Source organism: Falco rusticolus, chromosome 9 (assembly GCF_015220075.1).
Source record: "Falco rusticolus isolate bFalRus1 chromosome 9, bFalRus1.pri, whole genome shotgun sequence".
NCBI lineage: Eukaryota > Metazoa > Chordata > Aves > Falconiformes > Falconidae > Falco > Falco rusticolus.
This window is the reverse complement of record NC_051195.1, coordinates 2913535-2933839: the sequence shown is the minus strand read 5'-3', so window position 1 is coordinate 2933839 and position 20305 is coordinate 2913535. Positions and strand designations below refer to the sequence as shown.

The 20305-nt window shown below is 44.2% G+C and overlaps 1 protein-coding gene across 3 annotated transcripts in view; it reads left to right on the top strand.

The window, feature by feature from the left end:
• PTPRE (protein tyrosine phosphatase receptor type E) overlaps positions 1 to 20305 on the top strand; it is a 108969-nt gene that overhangs the window by 48414 nt on the left and 40250 nt on the right. For 2 of the 3 annotated variants that reach the window (XM_037399851.1, XM_037399853.1), the window contains exon 2: positions 19397 to 19506. In XM_037399851.1, coding sequence (XP_037255748.1) covers positions 19404 to 19506 — 103 coding nt within the window. In that variant the 5' untranslated portion in view covers positions 19397 to 19403. Of the gene's footprint in view, positions 1 to 9512; positions 9641 to 19396; positions 19507 to 20305 lie in introns of those variants that run through there. The other variant, XM_037399854.1, reaches the window with a different exon arrangement.

Below are 20305 nucleotides of genomic sequence, written 5' to 3'. Positions count from 1 at the left end.
CTTTTATTTACAGCTAGCAGAATAATGAAAATACCATCACAGTCTCAAGGTAAATTAATCTTTTCCCCAACCATGTCTTTGAACAGGATTCCTTTATATCTGCCAAGAGTGGATGTGCAACACCAGTCTCCTCGGCAGGGTACTCAGACATGGAAGTTAAAGAATTTTTTTCAGTGTACCCCTGTCAGATAGCTCAACAAGCTATTGCTGCAGCAGCTCCTTGGATTCATAAAAAGAACTGGATGTCTGTCTTATATTTGATACCAAGATAAGTACAACAATGTAGTGATTTTTTTTAAATAGAAAAAAGGCAATCTTGTAGCGTTTTAGTAGCTTCTGACCAATATTATGACAACTATTACTCAGCCAAAGCAGCCGTGTGCTTGGTGGTGAATGAAACAAAACAAAACAAAAAAATAATGGAAACTTTCAGTTCTGTTTTGAGCTATTTCCTGTATCAGAATAACAAAAATGCATACAATTGAAAGGATTGTTTCTGAGAAAACAGATGTTTTGCAAGGCTGGAGGCATAGAGGGTGCAGCTGGAGAGCAGCTGGGTAGGCGCATCAGCGGCAGGCTGAGGAGGATTGCAGGGGCTGCTTGGGGGGGGAAGAGTCAAGACAGGAGGAATGGAGAGGACTTGAAAAACAAGAACAAGTAACAGTGTTCTTTCAGTGTGGGTTTGTTTTTTTTTTTAATCTCCTTTTGATATTTTTTTAACATGTTTCTCAGACTGTTTCACTTTTGCCATGTATATTGGTCATTTTACTGTTCTTATTTATTGTATTTCTGTGTAGATTTGGTTTGTGTGCAGTTCCAAAGTGTAGCCCAAACACCAATAACAAGGGAGATGGTTACCTGCCTTGTTGTTTGGGGCAGTGGTGTTTATCGGGTTTTTTTAACTTTGTTCTGTGTTTCCCTGCCCTGTTCTTTTCCCCAGTTTCTTATCGTTTGATCAGAGCATCTTCAAGCTGAAGGTCAGTCAGGTTTCTCACAGGAGGCGCACACTCACTAGGACAGGGAACAGAGTGGCCTTGCATGAGAGATGCTTTTGCTTTTTCCTTCACTACAGAGACACCCAAGTAGGCTGCGGTGGTAATCATGGACAAGAGCCCGTACTTCCAGCTGTAATTTGAAGGAGTGACAAATCATCTTTTGTAGCTTATCAGGAGCCTGGATTTGCAATATGAATGTCATTGCCTCGAGGAACTAACATGAATCCATCAATTTGTAGGGCTGTAAAAGTGAGATGATGATGAATGGGAGGTGGTTTAGGTACATGGCAAGGACATCTCCAGTGGTGTAGCTGTCGATAGTTCATGGAGCTCTGTCTGTTATCAGCGCAGCCATCAGAGATCATAATCTTCCTTGGAAGATTTTGTCCCAGCTCTTTGTATCTTTGATTTCAGAATCATTTATCTGAAATGGTGTTCAGCTGTGATATGATTTGAAGGGGATACGTAGCATCATTATATAGTGTATACAAACTTACAGCTCAGTTTTAAAGCTTAACTGTGCAAGTAGTGGCATGAAGAAAAACTTGTGCAAAGCTCTTATCCTTTTTTTTTTAAGCTTAATGTAATATTTTTTTTCTTTTAAGTTTCCACTCTGTATCACGCAGCTGATAGTAAAGAGTGCCTGTATCCTTTAGTAACCAGTAAGTACAGGGGAAAAGATCTGTAACAGTGGAGGATGTTTCTAGACCCAAAGACTTGCTTATAATTTCCTTAGTTTTTCACCTCCTCCCAGCTACCTATTTCTTGGTTCCATTGCAAGGAGACTTGGCTAATAGGGTAAAAAGCTATGCTTCCCTATGTCTGTTAGTTAATTCAAGAATATTTTAAAGCCAATTAGATAACACAGCAAAACATGTGGCATGTTTAATTCCGGGGCACTGGGAATATGTTGTAAACTATGGGAAAAGGGTGAGTGATTTGTTTGTTTGAATACAGCCCAGGTTGGTCACCTGCTAAGCTGGGCTTGTAAATCCAACTCATACCAAACGAGATACTCCATTGAGTGAAGACTTCTCTTTCAAAGTTAATGCAACTTATACAACAGAGCAGGGAGGAGGAAAACAGGCTGGGGAGTGCGTGTGTGTACTGTGAGTGAAATGCCGTTGTGTGAGAAGAGCAGAGTTTCGACACACGAAGGTTTTGAGATCCCAGGGACTGCAAAACAAGCGCTGTTTGCTTCCCTCCTGGGCGAAGCTGCATGAGGAATCTCTGTACATGTATACTTGAGGTGGGGGTGTGGGGTCTGTCCTTTCCTAGTGACAATTATATACCTGTAAAAGTTACGCTATAATCCTGGGTCAGCTAAAGAAAAGGGAAGATTTTTTTTTTCCCTAGTAATAAAGGCATTGGATGGCTATTTCAGGCATTGCAACAAAATTTCCAAGTTCTCATTCCTTTTTCTTATGTTAATTCTATATAAAAAACACCAACAACTTTTAAAATCCGTTTTGTAGGAAGATTGCTGCCAGTGTGCAGTGCTTAAACTATAGTTTTTAGATTACCTGTACAGAGCTGAAAAACCTCACCCCTTTTGTTGCAATTTGGTATCATTTTATAGGATCCTAGAATGGTTTGGACTGGAAGGGACCTTAAAGCCCACCCAGTCCCACCCCCTGTCCCTGGGCAGGGCCCCCTCCCCCCAGCCCAGGCTGCTCCCAGCCCCATCCAGCCTGGCCTTGAGCACTGCCAGGGATGGGGCACCCACAGCTGCTCTGGGCAGCCTGGGCCAGCGCCTCGCCGCACTCACGGGGAACAATTTCTTCCCTAATAGCTGATGTAAACCTGCCCTCCAAGGGTAGATGCTCCAAGGACTTACTTCAGCCCACTGCTGCTTTATTGGGTTTTCTCAAGTTTTCTCAGTCCAGTGCTGATCTGAGCTGAAATAATGGAAAATTCACTGAATTCCTGCAGTGATGGTTTCAGTGGCAAATTGCCCTCACAATCTAGCACCGGTATTTTGCTGTCAGAGACAGTATTACAGGGTGAGGTAGGAGTTCTTGCTGCTTTTGACCTCCCCCAGCTGCTGCAGAGCACAGGGCGTTAGCTTATGACTAACGTAGTTTTTATATCTGGTGGCTTTCTCAGCCTGGATCAGCGTTTTCCTCTTGGGTTTAATTTTTGTTGTTGTTCTTCCTCTTTTATGATACTAATTCTTCTATTTCAGACTTGAGCAAAGAAAAATCTTCTCCACCCTGCCAAGGAACCTTAATCCTCTGTTAGGTGTGACAAGTTGCAGATAGCTTATTCAGGAGGGATTTGATTTTCTCAGTGCAGGAGAAGGGCATGTGTTAACACATTTGTGGAGATGCTGAAGCTGTGCCCAGGGCAGTGACCTGCCCTCCTGCAGTGACTCTTTGGGGTGTGGGGGGAACGCAGGCACTCGGCATCCCAGGGATGCTGGCCACGGTTTCTGTAGACAGGCTTGAGTGCCCGCATCCCTGGGACTCGACGCAGGCTCTGATTGCTCCCTTCAACAAACATGCTGTAGGCTTGGATTTTACATCTCTAATGACTCAGAGGCTGGCGAGTTTTATTTTAATAGTAAATGCAGTTTCTATTTATTTCTTCAGATTCTAGGTTGTAAAGAACTTTACTCTTTCTAGAAATTTGCATTGGTAACTGCCTTGTTTTTTTTTTGAGATAAATGGCTTATTAGCAGGCCTAGAACTTAATAATGAATGAGAAAATCGGATTCATTTCATGTCCCAAAGCCTTATTTCGAATTAAAGCTGCTGCTGGTGATACCATAAATTTATTTATATAAAGTAAATATATCTGCTAACTTAGTGAATGTCATGGGAGAAGAGAAATACTGACCACTGGTGACAGATGCTACCGTATATGTGTAACGCAGGCCCTGCTGTTGCTTTAGTTCTTACTGCAGGGGAGCTGGAAGAGCTGCTGTCTGTTCCCGAGACAGCAATGACTTGCAAATAAATAATTGAAGTATCAGGCTTTTGATGAATGCTCAGCAAGCAACTAATACAAAAACAGATGTTACCCTTGAATCTCCATGCATGTTCCCGCACACTGTTACTACGATACGACACCAGTCGCAAAACAGATGTTACATGAAATTATCTGGGGCGCAAGTTCAACATCTGGCATAACTTGCTTCATTAGTTTTGTAACTGTTTCTTACAACATATTTAATTTACTGCATTGTCTGGCTGGTCTATGGGAAGTGCTTCTGGTTGGAAGGGGCAGGTTTTCACAAGTAGCACGTGGCCATCTATTTAATCAACCTTTGGTTTGGTTGCTCTTTTGCTGTGTCTCCTGCCAGTCTGAGGAGACTGTTCGATTGCATGAAGGATAAATATTCTGGGGTAACTTGTAGTAGTTAAAGTTTTAATGCTTCTTTGTAAGAAAATTGGATATGTGTATATATAGAGACCGACCCACACACGTTTCCGAAGTGGAAGCTGCAGAGGGAGAAAGGCTACAAAGATTTGTGTCTGATGTGAGCTTCAAGGTGTGCTGTTTTGAGGCTGGTGCTTTCTGTGAGCCCCTGGGATGTACAAAGTGAGCGTGGTCCTCTGCTCGCCTCACGATGAGTGGTTTAGTTTAAACATCAAGTCCTGTTGCTTTAGCTTTAACAATAGTTTGCCAAGTCACATTGATTGCGTTGCTGTCTTGTGTTTTGGGAAATTCTGGTTCATGCTCTGCTCAGACCAGAGGGCTGTTCTCCTGGGACAGTTTGTGTTCTTGGCCACGGGGAGTGCCTGTGGCTTGGTGGCAGTTGCTCTTGCCTGACTGGCAGCTCAGGGTGCGGGTGGTGCATCCTTGCTGCAGGCACGAGGGTCCACGTTGGCCAGGTCAGAGATATGGATCTAGGTCACTACAGGAGTTGAGAGGAGGGTTGGACGTGGTTGTAAAAAATACTCTGCCCTTAAAGAAAGAGGAGAGTTTGGGGTGGTGAGGGCCTTGTGGAATAATGTCTGTTAAGACATTATTTTGGCTTGAAGAGCAGGTACCTGTCTGTAGGACATCAGCAAGGTGCAGAGCTGCGTGAGCTCTCCCAAGGAGGCTGCAAAGAAACAGTCCTTGTAAGCAAAGAGATGTGGAAACCTGCCTGCAGAGAGTGTGTCAGCAGCAGGCATGGCCAAGCCATGTCAGATACCATCCCTGGTGTGAGATGCCCTGCCCTGTATTTACTGCTGCTGCTCTGCAGTCCCTCACCTGTGTCTGCTCTGCAGTACATAGGCACCTCAGTTTCTCTGGCTCAGCTGTAGGTTGGGCTGTGTTTGTGGATTTGATCATGAAACTGGTTCAGAGTTAAGAAGAAAATAAGCTTCTCCCCCTCATTTTAACCTGATGGGTTGGCAGTATGATGTAGGGTTGTGTTGGACTAAGTAGGAACAAGTGGGGCAGTAGGGAGACAAGAGGTATAAGGATGTGTAAAGCTCTGAGCTGTCAAAGCCTTTGTATTTTAGAGCAGCAGCCAGCCAGAGGCTGATACAGCCCCTCTAGCATTGCCTGCAAGCCGTGCCTGTGTGTGCTGGAAAGAGGGTTTCATGGAATCATAGAATGGTTGGGTTGGAAGGGACCTTTCAAGGCCATCTAGGTCACCCCCTGCTGCAATGAGCAGGGACACCTTCAACTGGAGCAGGTTGCTTAGAGCCCTGTCTAACCTGGCCTTGAATATTTCCAGGGATGGGGCATCTACTACCTCGCTGGGCGCCCTGTACCGGTGTGTCATCACACTCAGCATAAAAAGTTTCTTCCTTTTGGTCTTGGCAGCTCTGTGCCCCAGTGCACGGGCTGGAGGAGCGAGTTTGCCATGTGCAGAGGTGATGAGGGTCCTTATAAGCCTTGAAACACATTGGTACCATTACTGTTTCTCCAGTTACACAATTGCTGAAAATGTATATCGCTGTACATGGGAAGCAGCTGAAGGCTTAAGTCCAGTAATTTATGTTACTCAGAGTATACAGTGGACGTGTTATCTGCAGAGCGGGGGAATCCTGTGGAGGACACCGAGCAGGGAGGAGAGCAGGACGAGGGGGTTCCCTGGAGCAGCTGGTCTGAGCAGCTCGGGAGTGATCTCAAGCAGTCAATCAGGGGAAGGAGCAGTCCTGAGCTCTCTCGAACCGTGCCAGCTTTGTGGTGGGGCTGGAGCTCCTGACCTGTCTCACCAGTAAGCTGACCTCCCACGCCAGCCAAGGAGAACCTTTACCATTAACTTTTATCATTGATGGTGACCGTTTCAATCTTCAGCTTCGAAAAAATACTACTATCTTTAAATTTTGCCAAGCAATGAAGTGTGCCCTGAAAAATATGCCCAAGGCTTGGCTGCATACTTTTTCACAGATAACAACCCGTGTACCAGATCAGCTCTGGAGTGCCTCTGGCACTGCCTCCTGCCTGGAGGGGCTGTGGGCTTCCCAGTGGGATGCAGAGCACTCTGCCACCAAGCTCCAAGGGCCTGGTGCGGAGGGAGCTCGGGTCACGGTGGAGGTAAATAAGCAGAAGAAGGATCAGGAGTGAGCTAGCACGCTGTCGTGTGTTATGGCCAAGGCCAAGGCCAGCATTGAAAGCAGTGTCTGAGTTCCCCATCTCTGGGCGCACCATGAAATCCGCATTTTGACTTGGGAGCCTGAGTGTTGCTTTAGCTGCAGGGACGCTGTCTGGGTTTGAATTTCTGTGGTGCAAAGCCAGGCTAGGCTTCGGATAGACCCGTAAGGTTCCCAAGCCCTGCTAGGCTGAACGGCTTTGAGCTGTAACGCTGTTACCTTCCTTTCTGTATTACATTTTCTTGATGTGTTACGAATGAATTCTCTAACATCCAGGTGTCGTGTTCTCCTTTTTCTGCTTTGACTGAATATGCAGACAGGACACACACTTGTGCTTTTGTTTTTTCCCTTCCTCCCCTTCTCTCCTCCAAGATGAAATGTTTTGCTGCTGAAACAGAAGCATTGAATCTGGCCGTTATGCTGTATATAATTCTTCTGTATGTATTTTCCATCATGTATAATTAGCTTTCGTTTTCAAGAAGCAATTTTAAATATTCATATAGATCTATTATAAGGGAGCATCTGTATGATGATAGGTTTTCTGCAACTGAAGAATAAAAGGACCACTGGGACAGAACAAAAGGCAACTTCTCAAGGTAATTGTAAGATTTTATTGCTGTTTCACTCCGCTGCTTGAGGGTTTCTCCTGCGAATCAATCGCAGACTGCCTAATTTATGTATGAGTCCTGGTTGAAAGGCATTGCAGATTGATTTGCTGACAATGCACGGGGAAAGGTGACCCTAATTTGTGACTTCACTCTCCAGCACAGGTCTGTTGGGAGAGGGGGGTGCTGGAAACTTACAAAAACGTAAATGCAAATTTTTGTGTTTGCTTGAAAGGTTCTCTCTATGTATTTGGTAAAACGTAATTAATTTGGGATATGAGTAGCAATTGTTTAGTATTCTAGAAGATATTAATGAGCTTGTAAAACAAGTTGAGGTGTTTTTCCTGAAATGTTGGCTCCTATAAGATTTTATAGAGAAGTCCTGGAACTTTTTTGTTGGCCAACCTTGAATTGTTCAATTAGTGCCCTGAAAATACTCGGATAAGTAGTATTTCATATAGTAGAAAAGAGCCTTATCAGACTATTTATTTCTTCATGTTTCTGTGTTAATGAACTCTCTCCTTTGGTGAGCTTGCAGGTAAAATAGTAAATAATTCAAAATGGAGCCTTGCTGAGGAGATCTTTATTTATCTAAAATGAGGCCAAGAAGGATAACAATGAATATTTATGCAGCAGGAGATGCATTTGGATATGAAATAGGGATGCAAAATGGCTGTGGCATAGACCTAATGGTAGACAACATGTACTTTTAAAGTAATCCAATGTTAGTTTTTTCTTTCATTTTCACCATAATTTCTGTGCTTCAATTTCAGCTTAGTCTTTCAGGCTTGATCCTCCGCTTGGGTGTTGGCAACTCTTAATGCTGGGGCTGCTGTGAACATCCCCGGGGACCGTGGCCACGGTGGGGTGGGCTGCGGCATGGCTGTGCGGTTGTGGCACCGGTGGGCAGGAGTCCCAGCTGCCCTGCAGGGTGGGCCACCACCAGCCAGGGGTCACAACTGCTTCCTTTGTGTGCTGCTGGGGGCCGCCGTGCCATGGGGACGGTGACAGTGGCCGCAGCATGGGCTTTCTGCTGACTCAGCACCGGCATCCTGCCTGCGCTGCCCGTGCCACCGCTGCCCCTCTCATTAACGGCGTTACTGAGCTCGTCCTCGCAACAGATTTGCCAAGGGCTTTTCACTTTAAAGTTGTCACTTATTATCTGGATGTAATTCCGTCTATGCTGAGTATCTGTTCCTAAACTTTAAAGCCTCTTCCAGGATTTAGCCTCTGATCTAGAATTTCTAGTGATTCAGCGGAGGAAAGGGACTGATGGGTCGAGCTGAGGTTAGCAGAGAGAGCCCAGGCAATTTATAAACCTCCTCCGCCAAAAATAAGATGAGACCTTTTCTCCCACACTGTCTTTGAACAGGTCGTCCCCTCTTTGTCTGCTCCGAAAGCTGGGGTTACTCAAATGTTCATCAAAGCGCTGATGTAACGGTCCCCGGTGCTGGGGAGCGGGGGCCAGGGGAGGGCTGGCTTCTCGCTGGTTATCAGCTTTTCCATATGTAAATTGCATGAGTGGCTTGTGCCGCCATGAATGCGATATGCAGCCTTCTTTTAACTATTCCATAAATTCAGCAGTAGTTACAGCAGGCACCACTCGCTTTCCATAAGTTGTTTGGCTAATGACTGAGAGCAAGGCGTAGTTCTTAATTTTCACGCACCCAGCCCTGCATTGCAGAAACCGCTGCTGCAACTGGGTACATTAGCAAAAAGGAAATGGTGAAGGTGGTCATAAAAAAAGGGAATTAAGTCCAAGCTGAGCTGCACGGTATAAGTAAGAAAACGGCAATAACCTGAAAATATTTTGCTCTTCCTGTAAAGATGTCACGCGGTGGAGATTCATGTTAGAGGATTATCTGACAAGCCTGCGGAAATATTGCAATTGAAATAATACAGACAACTAATTCAGCTCTTCCTTTAGCTCAGGAAGTATCCTTTAGCTCAAGAAATACTAATACGGCAGCTTTTGTGCGTTGCGTGGAAGCAGTTGGTTGGGAGTCATGCCAGCATGTGGAGTCACCCACCAGCCGCTGGCGGGTGAGGCTGAGCACCGGTGGTAGGTGGGCTGAGGTGGTCGGGGCGGTGACGCCAGGATGTACAGGTGGAGTGATGGTGGCCTCGAGCTCCAGGACTTGCTGTTCTGGGTTCCAGTTTCTGCCTCTTCTGCTCTGACTGAAGCTGTCGCCTAGTGAAGCTGGGGCTGAGACCTGGAATTTCAGGTCAAGGTTGTGACTGCAGCGAGGAGCGATCTGCCCTGGGCTGCTGCTGGGGGCAGGACTGGGCATTGCAGTTGAGACATGAAGGAAAGCTTCTCTCCCTAGGACCAAAACAAGAAGAACGAACTTCTTGTGAATTTTCTGGTTTTTGAAAAGACTTCTGTTTTTGCGGAGTTGATGTCGTTCTACTTTACAGCTGTGCCTTCACAAGATGACTGAGTGATTTGGCTTAAGCGTCACTGAAAGAAATGGTCTTTCAGGGTCTGCATATTTGAATGCTAAGGGTAGGTGAAAGAACATAAGAGCGGTGGTTAGCTCTCCTCCCTGGCAGAGGATGCTCAGCACATCAGGCTCCTGCCTGGCCTGGGGCGAGCAGGGAACAGGCAACCAAAGCCACCAGGCAGGTGGCACCGGGGCAGGGGTGGGAACTCGGGCTGCAGCAAGGGAGGGACAAGTTAAAACTGAGGCGAAGTTAGGTATTTTCAAACTAGATGGCCTGTGTGAGTCTCATCTGTGAACAGGCTGGAGCGATATCTGGGTTTGTGTTGGGGAGCCTCGGGGGCCAGGAGCTGTTGTGTGAGCAGGCAGAGGGCATCACGTGGGTCCGCTTTGGGAAGGAGACAGGGAGGACCTGGAGGTTTCACAGTTTAACTCCATTTCCAGAAAAAAAAGTTTGAAACAACTAAATATCAGTACTGGAAACTGTTGGGAAGATCTGTAGGGCGTGACATGTCCTGTCACATCAGGCTTCTTCCCGTGACGGTGTAACGTGCCTTATGGATTTGAGCAGGACCTGTAGATGTTGTAGTGGGGCTTTGCCTCTGTCTCAGAAAGGTGATGCTTTCTCAGAAGCATGTTAGGAAGTTATGGATGTGATGAAACAGATGCTTCCAGAGCAGCTGGGAATTGGAAAAACTCAACCCTGAAGAGTGCAGGTGTGTGGCCTTCACAGCCGCCTAGGTGGTGGTACGCATTGTGTCTATTAATGGCTCGGCTTGCATGGGAAGTGTTGTGTTAATGGCACTGAAAGTAATCTTGGCTAATTAGACAGCGTGGAGAGGACAGCAGGCAGGTGCAGAGCAGTTGCAGAGGCTGAAGGAGAAGTCATAAGCTGCACCGTGTGAGTTGGTAGCTCTCATCTGTAGGAGAACCTGGGGAGGGACCTGTCTGATCCTTCCCGTGTCACAGTGCGTAAAATGTATGAACCTACAAGAGAGGCACTGGTGGGGCTCTGCACCTGGGGCTGGTGACCCCCTACCCGGAGCACCGGGGCTTTGGGAGGGGTCTGGGGCTAACAGAGTCCAGGAAGCAGTAATGAGAATTACCGGGATTTACAAGGGATCTGTTTGGAGAGGCGAGAAGAATTGCTGCTGTGAATGAGTTTACTGAGGAGATGATTAGAAGGGGATGCCTGTCTTCAAGCGTAGGCAGCGCAAATGGGAATAGTTTGTAATCTGTGTTTCTGGGTGGGGGGAGAGGGAGCAGTGGGCTGAATCTACGAGAGGAAAATAAATTCAACAGTAAAAATAAAAAGAAAATGTGAAGGACCGGGATACAGAGCTGAGGGATGCTGAAGAAGGGGCGATCTGAAGGCACGCTTCGGACTCCACATGTCAGGAGTGGGCTGGGCATAGGTGGTCCAGCCTGGGAAGCGGGGGGGGAATGGCCCCCGTGACTTGTCAGGGGCCTTTTGCAGAGGTGGCCCATCGTGCTCCGCTGTATTACGGAGCACTTTGCAGCGATATCCGTTTGTATTTAGAATGAATCCTCTCGCACTTGTGTAAACGCCTAAATAAAGCATGACTCATTTAATTACACTGAAATTATGTGACTTCACACTTCACTTTAGGAGTTGTTTTAACTTCCTTCTTAATGATTAATGTCTCAGTTCATGACAACAGGTATGAATCTTTTAAAAATATATTAGTAGGGTGTTTTCTTTAATTCACATAGTTATCTATGTTGAGGTTTTCTTGTGGCTTTTTTTTTTTTAATGGCAGGAACTACAGGAATTGTGTTTAAATTTTCGGGAATATTTAAGCACTTTTCTGTAAATCAGGTGAGAAAGTTGTGAAATAGCGTCCTTGGTGCATTGACTTTGGAACTATAGATCGTGGCTACAGCAGTCTGGGCTTCAAAGACAGGCATCTGTCATGGTACTCGTCGCATCTGAAAATAATGCTGCATCTACAAGTAGTGTTAGTCGTTGCATCATCAGGTGGGGGACTATTTTATAAATTATAATTTGCTTGCTGGTTTCATCCTGATTAATTGTGTTTCATTTGTTCTGGTTAGTGTGGACTGGCTTACCCTTTGCTTGGTTTAAATCAGTATTGGTCTTGGTGTGAGCCAGTGGAGGTGGGTTATGGCTACTTCAGAAATGCACTGGCTGAGGCTGCTGTTCCCTGCAAGTCTGGCCAGACATCTGCAAAAACTGGCAAAAGAGTTCTTTAAAAAGTGTTTGAGAGTGAATTTATGTCTGTGAGAGAGAGGATGTATTAATCATTTTAACCTTTTTTACTACAGCATGGAAATACCGTTTTGAATTTGAAAATAATTTTCATCTCTCGCTTTTTCTCTGAAGTTGTAGTTCCTTCTCTTTTTTGTGTGCTCTTCTCCTAATTTTGAATTTTTGTGATGTGAAAGCTGACTATTCCAAGTCTGACCTGTGTAGTTTTAGATACGATGTCTGAACATCTTCACAGCCTTTGTATAGCTTCATTGAGAGCCACTCAGCACGACATGAAAAAGAAAGAAGAAATCTCTTTTTTTAAAAAAAAAAAAAATCATTTCTGGAACTATGGGGCTGTAGGTAAGCCATACATATAATACATCAGTGGGAAACGTGTACCTTCCAAAATTCAGGCTGCAGTCAAAGTTTGTTATGACCCTGTTTTTTAACATGTCTAAATCAACCCTGGTTTTAATGCAATTTGTCACGTAGCCCATCTTCATAACTGTTTTGAATCTAATCCTGGCGAGCAATAGTATGAAAGAACCCAAGCAAATAAAGGAACGGATCATCATCATACTCAGCGCTGCTGCCTCCTCATCTTGGATGCATTTGTAGAATCAGATTGATTGAAAAATTCCTCACTATTTTAATGTGGTAAATGTCACTCTGTAATGGTGGCACATCAACCCCACTGTCAACAATGTCATTTAATCCTTTCCAGAGCAGACCTGCTAATGCAGTGTTTAATCTGCCGGTGACAACCAGTGATTTATTTTCACTGGAGATCCCAGCGTTGCTAATTGAAATGGATTTGAACTAGTGTTAGCCATGGTAGACTGGGTTTTGGGACTTGCTTATGATACTGAGAAAGACAGATAGGACCAGCTATACCAGGTTAGTAAAATTTAAAAATTAGCATTACAGAAGTGGTAATTCATGTCTGTATTCATGTATGTATCTTTAAACGTACCTTTTTTGAACAGATAACGTATTTTCTCTCTAAATCCTTGTTAAGCTGCGTGCAGTCCATGAATGCCTGTGCCATGCAGATTGCTAGTGTGTTTACCTGAGAAACCGGCTTCTGGCGCGTCAGCAGTCGTCACTTCTCGACTGTCTGCTATAAATTTTTATCACATGCATACTCTGCCGTATATGATGACCTCTTATGTGAAAGCGAAAGCAAATGTAATAATTGGCCGACTTAAATTAGAGACAAAATGACTAAGCAAGTGAGACAGTCTATCAAGCTTGATTACTCTAAATTGAAATTCATTTTATTCAGTTAATTGCTACTTTGCCTCTCTCTCTTATGTGTAAGTGATTATTCTAATTTGTATTTTTTAATTGAATTATTTCCATCTCCTTTAAATGATCTTTATTGCAGGTATTTGTCTAGAATACATGAAGAATTGCTATTCTCAGACATAATTTTGTGAGCAGTTAAATTTAACATGATTTTAAAATTAGATATCTATCCCTTAAGTTCTCTTGCTATTCCCGAAGCGGTCAGAAGCAAAGCTTGTCTGTATGTGTACAACAAAACTCAGCAGGGAGTGTGCTGTAGACAATCCCATAAAATACATTTTTATGATAAAATTAAACTTTTAATCGCGGGTTCTTTTCTAACTTGCCTCTGAGGAATGGCTGTGCAGCAGACAGTGTGGCTGAATTTCAAGGGATGTTTCCCAGGCAGGGAGGTCCCAGCCTGAGTTTCTTGCTGCTTGCGTGAACGCACTGAATGCATGCGCAAACATCTCAGCAAATGTCTAAAGTCCTTTTTTTTTTTTCCTTTTTTCTTTTTTTCCCCCTGGATTTTAGGACATTCTAGGTCTTTGAGGCAGAATTACAGGGATTCAAAACAAGAAAAGGGAAAGATAGCAGATATATTATTTTTTTTTCTAAAGCTCCTAAATTTTAAAGCAGGACAAATCATGGGACTTTTACCAAACTTCTGGAAATTTGGTTTGGGTCTTAATGTCTAACTCCCAATAACAAATGGCTATTGAATGGTTGCCCTGAACAGGAGTGATGCTGGCCAGCTGTTCCCAGCAGATGCCCCGTGGAGTGGTGGGGCACCAGGTGGGACACGCTCAGCCGCTGAGCAGAGTGTGAGACCCCAGGGTCCCGCTGCTCCGCGGGCTTCGATGCCGACTGCGCATTGTGGGGGCAGCAGGGGGGAGCCTGGCCATTCCGTCAGCCGGGACCACCGGGACTCGGCGCTAACCTCTGCCTTTATTCCGTTTTCTTGAAGCCAGGTGTCTTGAATTAATCTTTACCAGTTACGTTCTGTTCCTTTGGAACAGAAAGGAGCACGTTAATTCTAGTTATTTTGTAAAACCGTAAATTCAAATAAAAAAATAATTTTCTTTGAAATGCTGCAGTAATGTTTTCATACCTGCCTTATGACATAACGGTGCAATAAAGTCCTAACCGAAAACTAAGGCATGCAAGAGCTAGTCCAGTTGAGCTGTAACTGGGAGCTGCCTGGCGTGCCGCGGTGGCACAGCAGAGGTGCAGTGGGGATGCCAGAGCTTCGGGAAGGAGAAAGCAGCCGCAGTCGGCCTGGCTGGAGATGAGAGCTGCTCCCGGTCCCGGCGATGCCGCAGTGTCGGCTTCCCAGCTCCAGGTAGGGAGGGAACCCTCCAGCCAGCTGGAGAAAACAGACACTGGGGCTTAGGACTTAAGACCTACTGCGTTTGTGGGTGAAAAGCAGGAAGAGCAAAAGGAGAAAAAGCAGGGCAAGGAGAGAGGGTGGCTTTCCCCCCCTTCCCTTTTCAGAGTGAGTTTGTTATTTTTTTCTTTTTAAGCTATCCGTTTTTTGGGTTGACACTTGCTGTTAGTGTGGCAAACATCCCAGGTGCCAACACATTTGTCAGCCTGCCGTGACAGTGTTTTCATGTCTCTCATTTTTAATTATATTATTTGAATTGATGGTGCTTATGCTTTGGAATATGATATTTTTAGCACTAAAAATCTGGGGCACGACCTGAGCTGCTTGATATTAAAGCCTGGGGGGAAAATCCAAAACACAACCATCTTCTGTGTTAGATGAGATGTCTCATGGGTTTATTCCTGATTTAGGAGGATGCAGGGAATGGCTACCCCTTTAACCCGCTCTGAAGTAGTTGGTGCATCAGACCCCTTGAAAAAAGTCACACAGCTGTAGCAGTGCCATAAAGCATGACGGGGGGGGTGGGGTGGGGGTGGGGGTGGGGTGGGGAAGAAAAATAAAAAAAAAAAAAAAAAAAAAGAAAAGAGATTAGTGTATTTTCTAAAAATCCAGGTTTTATTCTTGAGCTGTCCAGTCAGAGGAGGATTCAGTTCTGTGGCCAAAATAGAAATTAAGCATGTGTAGTAATACGGTAATCCCTGAAAATAATGCTGTTTTCTTACGTTTTGGGGAGCTGGGATCCCCCGTGGCACCCCCTTGAGCTGTGCAAGGAGCGGTGGCAGGGATCCCCACGCTGGGAAGAGCTGTACAGGGGCTTCGCGTGGTGCCCTGATTTCTGAGCCCATCCTTACTGGATTGCATTTAGGTATCTGTTGCTCTGCCTCCTTGGCAGGATTTCAGTTAGCTGCGTGATTTTACAGTAATGTGGTGGTTTTCTGGGTGTTTGTTGGGTCTTTTTTTTGTTGGTGTCAAGTTCTCTGCTGGACACGGAAGCATTTCTCTGTAACGGTGAAGACTTTAAAACTGTGATTATAACGGGAATCTCTGGCAACATTTTAAAGCTTCAGATAATCAGAACTAGCTAAGAATCCTTCACTACAAAAAAATATTAGTCCATGGAGTTAAAGCTTAAGCGCCTGAGCCGCTTACCCATGCATATCCAGGAAATAAAGGCTGGAGGTAGTAGAATATAAGTAGATAAAAATGCCTTGTATCCTCATACGGTTACAAAAGCAGTTCCTATTTCTTTTTTCAGGCAGGGCAGCTGATACCTTACAGCCAAGTTGTGATAAGGGCAGTGAATGTCTCTGCCTGGATCTTTTCCTTTCCGATTTTATCAATATGGGGCTTGATTTGCAGTATACAGTTGTCGGTTCTTGTTCAGGAGTGCTTTTCGGGAGAGCAGAGAGCTCTCTCTGGAGGGTTGTTTTGGTGTGTGGTGTGGGGTTTTTTTGTGGGTTTGGTTTGTGTTTTTTTTAACAGGCTGTATCATGATATACCTTCTTGAGGATGGAAAAAGCTGCTGTATCTATGCCGGTGTTGGGGGTGGTGGTGGTACAAAAGATTTTATCACTGCGGTCCCATATGAGAAGTACATAAATATACATATGCAGTAAAGCTTTAGTGTTTTTATGTTATTACAACTTGCTCACCTCCCTATCCACCTCAGTCTGAAGAGGAGTACCTACTACTTGGCTGTATGCAGTGCTTGGCTGCGTAAAGCGCAGTCTCTTGCGTTTGCCTCCATGCTGCAGCACCTAAATTTAGTTTAAGTTTTAACCCTTCTTTCTTTGGCAAGCAGAAATGCAAAGTGCTTTGGACAAAAATGAGATCTTAGAATTTGCATCACCTTTGTAGACGTGTTTATTTCTGATAAATTGTGGGGCATCAGATCTGAGGTTATACTTCATCACATTCGAAAGGACAGATACAAGAGTCTGGCATGGTATTTGTATCTGTAAAACCCTCCTAACAGTAATTTTGGGAGAAACATTGATGTTCCTTACACCTTCCAGTGTTTTGGAAGCCTGCCAGCAACTTTAGGTTTCTTTGTTTTTGTGTGTTGTGGTTTGTTTGGTTGTTGTTTGTTTGTTGTTTTTTTTTTAAAGAAAGCAAAGAGCTGGATGTATTTTCAAAGGGAGCCAGCCGGCGCTGTGCTGCACTGTGGAACCCATCACAAATGAGCTGCCGTAACCGCTGGCACTGGTGACCGGAGGGCAGTGGATGTAGCCAGCCTGTGCTGAGGGTGTAAGGCAGCACAGTCCAAGCACAGCATTCAGCGCCTCGGTCCTGCCAGCCGTTTCCCTATCGATTCCACTTTTATTCTGGCTTTATTCCAGATTTCCAAATCCTCCTCCTTCCTTTCCCCTCCCTACAGTTTACATAAACTGCTGCTGCGTGTTTTCAGTTTCCAGCATATATTATAATTTGTTACATTCTGGAAGGTTGTATATAATGCTACAGAAAGTGTAGGCAATGTAAATACAGTTTGTAGCAAGCTCTTACACTTAATCTAATCCCAAGAATGGCTAGTTCATGGTTAACCTGGCTGTTGACTGAGTGTGTTAGTCTAAGACATCTAGTCTGCTTGAATTATAAACAGTAATGAAAAAAACCCCAGAAACTGAATGAGTAAATCTGTCAGGTGGAAGCTGGGCTGGGACACACACACACATTTAAAAAAAATAAAGTTTGATGCTAATAATACATTTTATTATTCTCCACTCATGTTAGAGAAGATATTCAGCTAGGTCCTTTGAGCTTCAACACTAAGAAGGGAAGCAAGAATAAAAAAAGTGTGTGCTCCCGTGTGGAGAAAAAAAAAAGTTTCTATTTTTTTTTCCTCAAAAAATGTTTTGCCTTTTTCCTTTCATGTTTAGGTTTTTTTTTTTCCTTACCCCTGTATTCACATAACACTTGGAAGAATTTGAAACAGCAAACTGAAACAACAGAAAAAAAAAAAAAAAGAAAAATAGAGGCAATGGACAGAAAACATCCTGCAATCCCTGCTGTAAGGGGTTACCTTGCTAATCTGCCTGTGCTCTGGAGCGCTTTCAGCAGGCAGAAGGGCTTCAAGAGCAGTGGAAAAGGAAACAAATAACGAACTGTAATATCAGAGGAGGTTACTTGGTGCCCTTCCTCGGAGGGTCTGTGTGCTCCCCGAGCAGCGCAGGCTCCGGAGCCCCCTGCTGACATCCCTTCCAAGCCCGAGAGAATTCATTTTTTGGTCTGTTTCTTTTTTCTTTTTTTTTTTTTTTTTTTTTTCTAATAAAGAATACCAGGTGTGTGCTGAGTTTGAATTTAGTCCTAGGTGTAGCGCAGAGGCTGGGAATAAGGTTCACTTCCGAGTAACTCACAGAAAGTAATGAAAAGGTGGTGTGAAAGTTGTTGTTACGTAAGTTTTTTATACATTCAAGCTTATCTAGAGATTATTTCTGGAGGATTATCCCGTTTTACATTGAAAGGAAGGATTTTCTAATGGTTATTCTTATGACTTCCAAGTTCCTGGATATTTTTGCCTGTTGTCAGACGGTACTCTATAATATCCTGTGGAAATTGTAATAATACGTATGTCATACTGAAACATCAGGGAGCTTTGTTGTGCAGTATTGTACTGGTTACAGTTTTAGCCGTGGCTGTAGAGCCACCATCTGGATGTGTTCTGCCATTTGCAAAATACAGAAAGTTAAGTTTGTGTGTTATGCCAAAGAAAATACATTTAAATCACACAAGAGTGGCTAATGGCTGCGATGGCAGCCTCTTATAAATAATACGTTCATTAGGGACTGGATGAATGTACAGTAAATTAATAACAACATACATTTTTTCCACATGAACCTCGGTTTATAGGAGCTAGAGTATTTCTAGACCAGCTCATTTATCTACCACTATTAATTTCCTTATAGTCTTCAAAGCAGCAGCAGCACATCCTCATGGCATGTTTTCTCTGACCTTCTCTACACTGGAAATTATTTTCTGTCTCGTCTCACGAAACCTGAAAGACTCTGTGTTTGGTAAGGCTTTGGTGAAATGCTTTATAGCTCACAGTCGCAGCTGTGGCACACGTTCTCCAGAAGAACGTGTCTATGAAGCATCATATATATGTCTATAGGAAATCAAGGTGGGATAAGGAAACTCTGAAAAGCTCTTGTTGCAGGTACTTTAAACTTTATGGTTCTTGACCGGTCGGCTTGGTGCTACAAGCTTTTCCTCTTTGTTTTGGTCTCCAGGCATCTGCGATGCCAGAATAGGGCGTCAGTGACACAAAAGGGGGGAGTATTGGTCCAGCAGAGGAATGTCACCCAGAGCCTTCGGGCAGGGCCTGGCCACGCTGGGCGTCGGGGCAGTGTCCCCTCCCTGCAGCCCACGCTGCTCCACGTTACAGAAGGCCTAACACATGCAATTCTGGCAGGAACCGCTAAAAATAGGTGATTTTTGCATTTACTATGAAGATTTGCATTTATTCTTAAGATTGCAGCTGCTGGTACTTCAGTTTTCTTCTTACCTATGGAAATGACTTCCAGGCTCCTTGCTTCCGTGCCCTCAGCTGCTGTGTTCTGCTGATGTAGGGTAGCTTTTCTGGCCTGATTTCTGTTGTCTTTGAACGATGGCTGAGTGTTATCTTCCCGTTCTTGGATTTAAAACTTTTTCAATGAATTCGTAGTGTGCAGAACTGCTATTTTGCTTTTCCTTCTGCATCAAAACCAAAGGTTAAGTGATGAGGCAATGGGAGAGGATAAAACAAGTTTTATGCTTGTAAGTATAGCACTGTATACTTACATATATATATGTATAACATTGTATACAAGTACAAAGTAAACCTTGCTTTTTATTTTAGCTTTGTTATGACGTGAGGAAAAAATGCAATAGTAACCTGACCTGAAAAATTTATCTTTTGCTTTCATTTTCTTTTAGGTCCAGGATGGAACATTCCTGCTCGCTCCCGCTGCTCTGTGCTAGCTTTCTGTTTGTGCAAGCTTTACCACCCAATGGAACTGAATTGCCAAAACCACCAACAACAACAAGTAAGGACATCACTTAATTTGCAGGGATGGGAGTGGGTGTGGAAAAAAGGGACTTTTGTGAGGTCCCCCTGGTGCTATATGGATATGTTTCCGTGACTTTGACCCCACTGATGTGCTTGTAATCTTGCCAGATGACTCTGTATTTGACCTCCATATGGCTGGTGCTCTACACTTTACTTCCAGTTTCCCACGTACGGGAAATCACAGGATAGCGTTGGGAAAGGTGGAGAAGCTCAGAATGTCGTCTCCTGCCTGGGCTGCAAGCTCTCCGTGCCCCAGGAGCTGTCAGTGTGGATCTCTTAACATAATGGGACCTGGACACGGATAATATGAAAAAAAATATTATCTGTTAGATAACAGGATGAACATACTTAAACAACATGAGGAACGATGGCCTTTATATGCTTGCTGTTTCCTAACGATACAAGCTGTCTAAGGCAAGACTTGAGGGGAAGGATAATAGTGCAGGTGTTCTGCATAAGATTAGGTCAGGTGAAAAATAAAAAAGCCTTTTTCAAAGACCTGAGAGCAATCTTCTACCCACTGGTCCACCACAGCATCTTTTATTCATCCTCATTTCTGTTTTCAGAATTTCTTCCGCTTGCTTCAAGTTCTCCTACAACTACATCCTAACACCTTACAGTCCTGGAGAGGGGCTTGTTCAAGTCAAATAAGGGTTTGTTGGGGTTTTTTTAATTAAGATACTGACTCTGCTATTATGTCCTGTAATGGGATGGTGTATTTTACTTGCACCTTGTCCTTCGTAAACCTAGGCAGCTATCTTCAGACCCCCCATGCT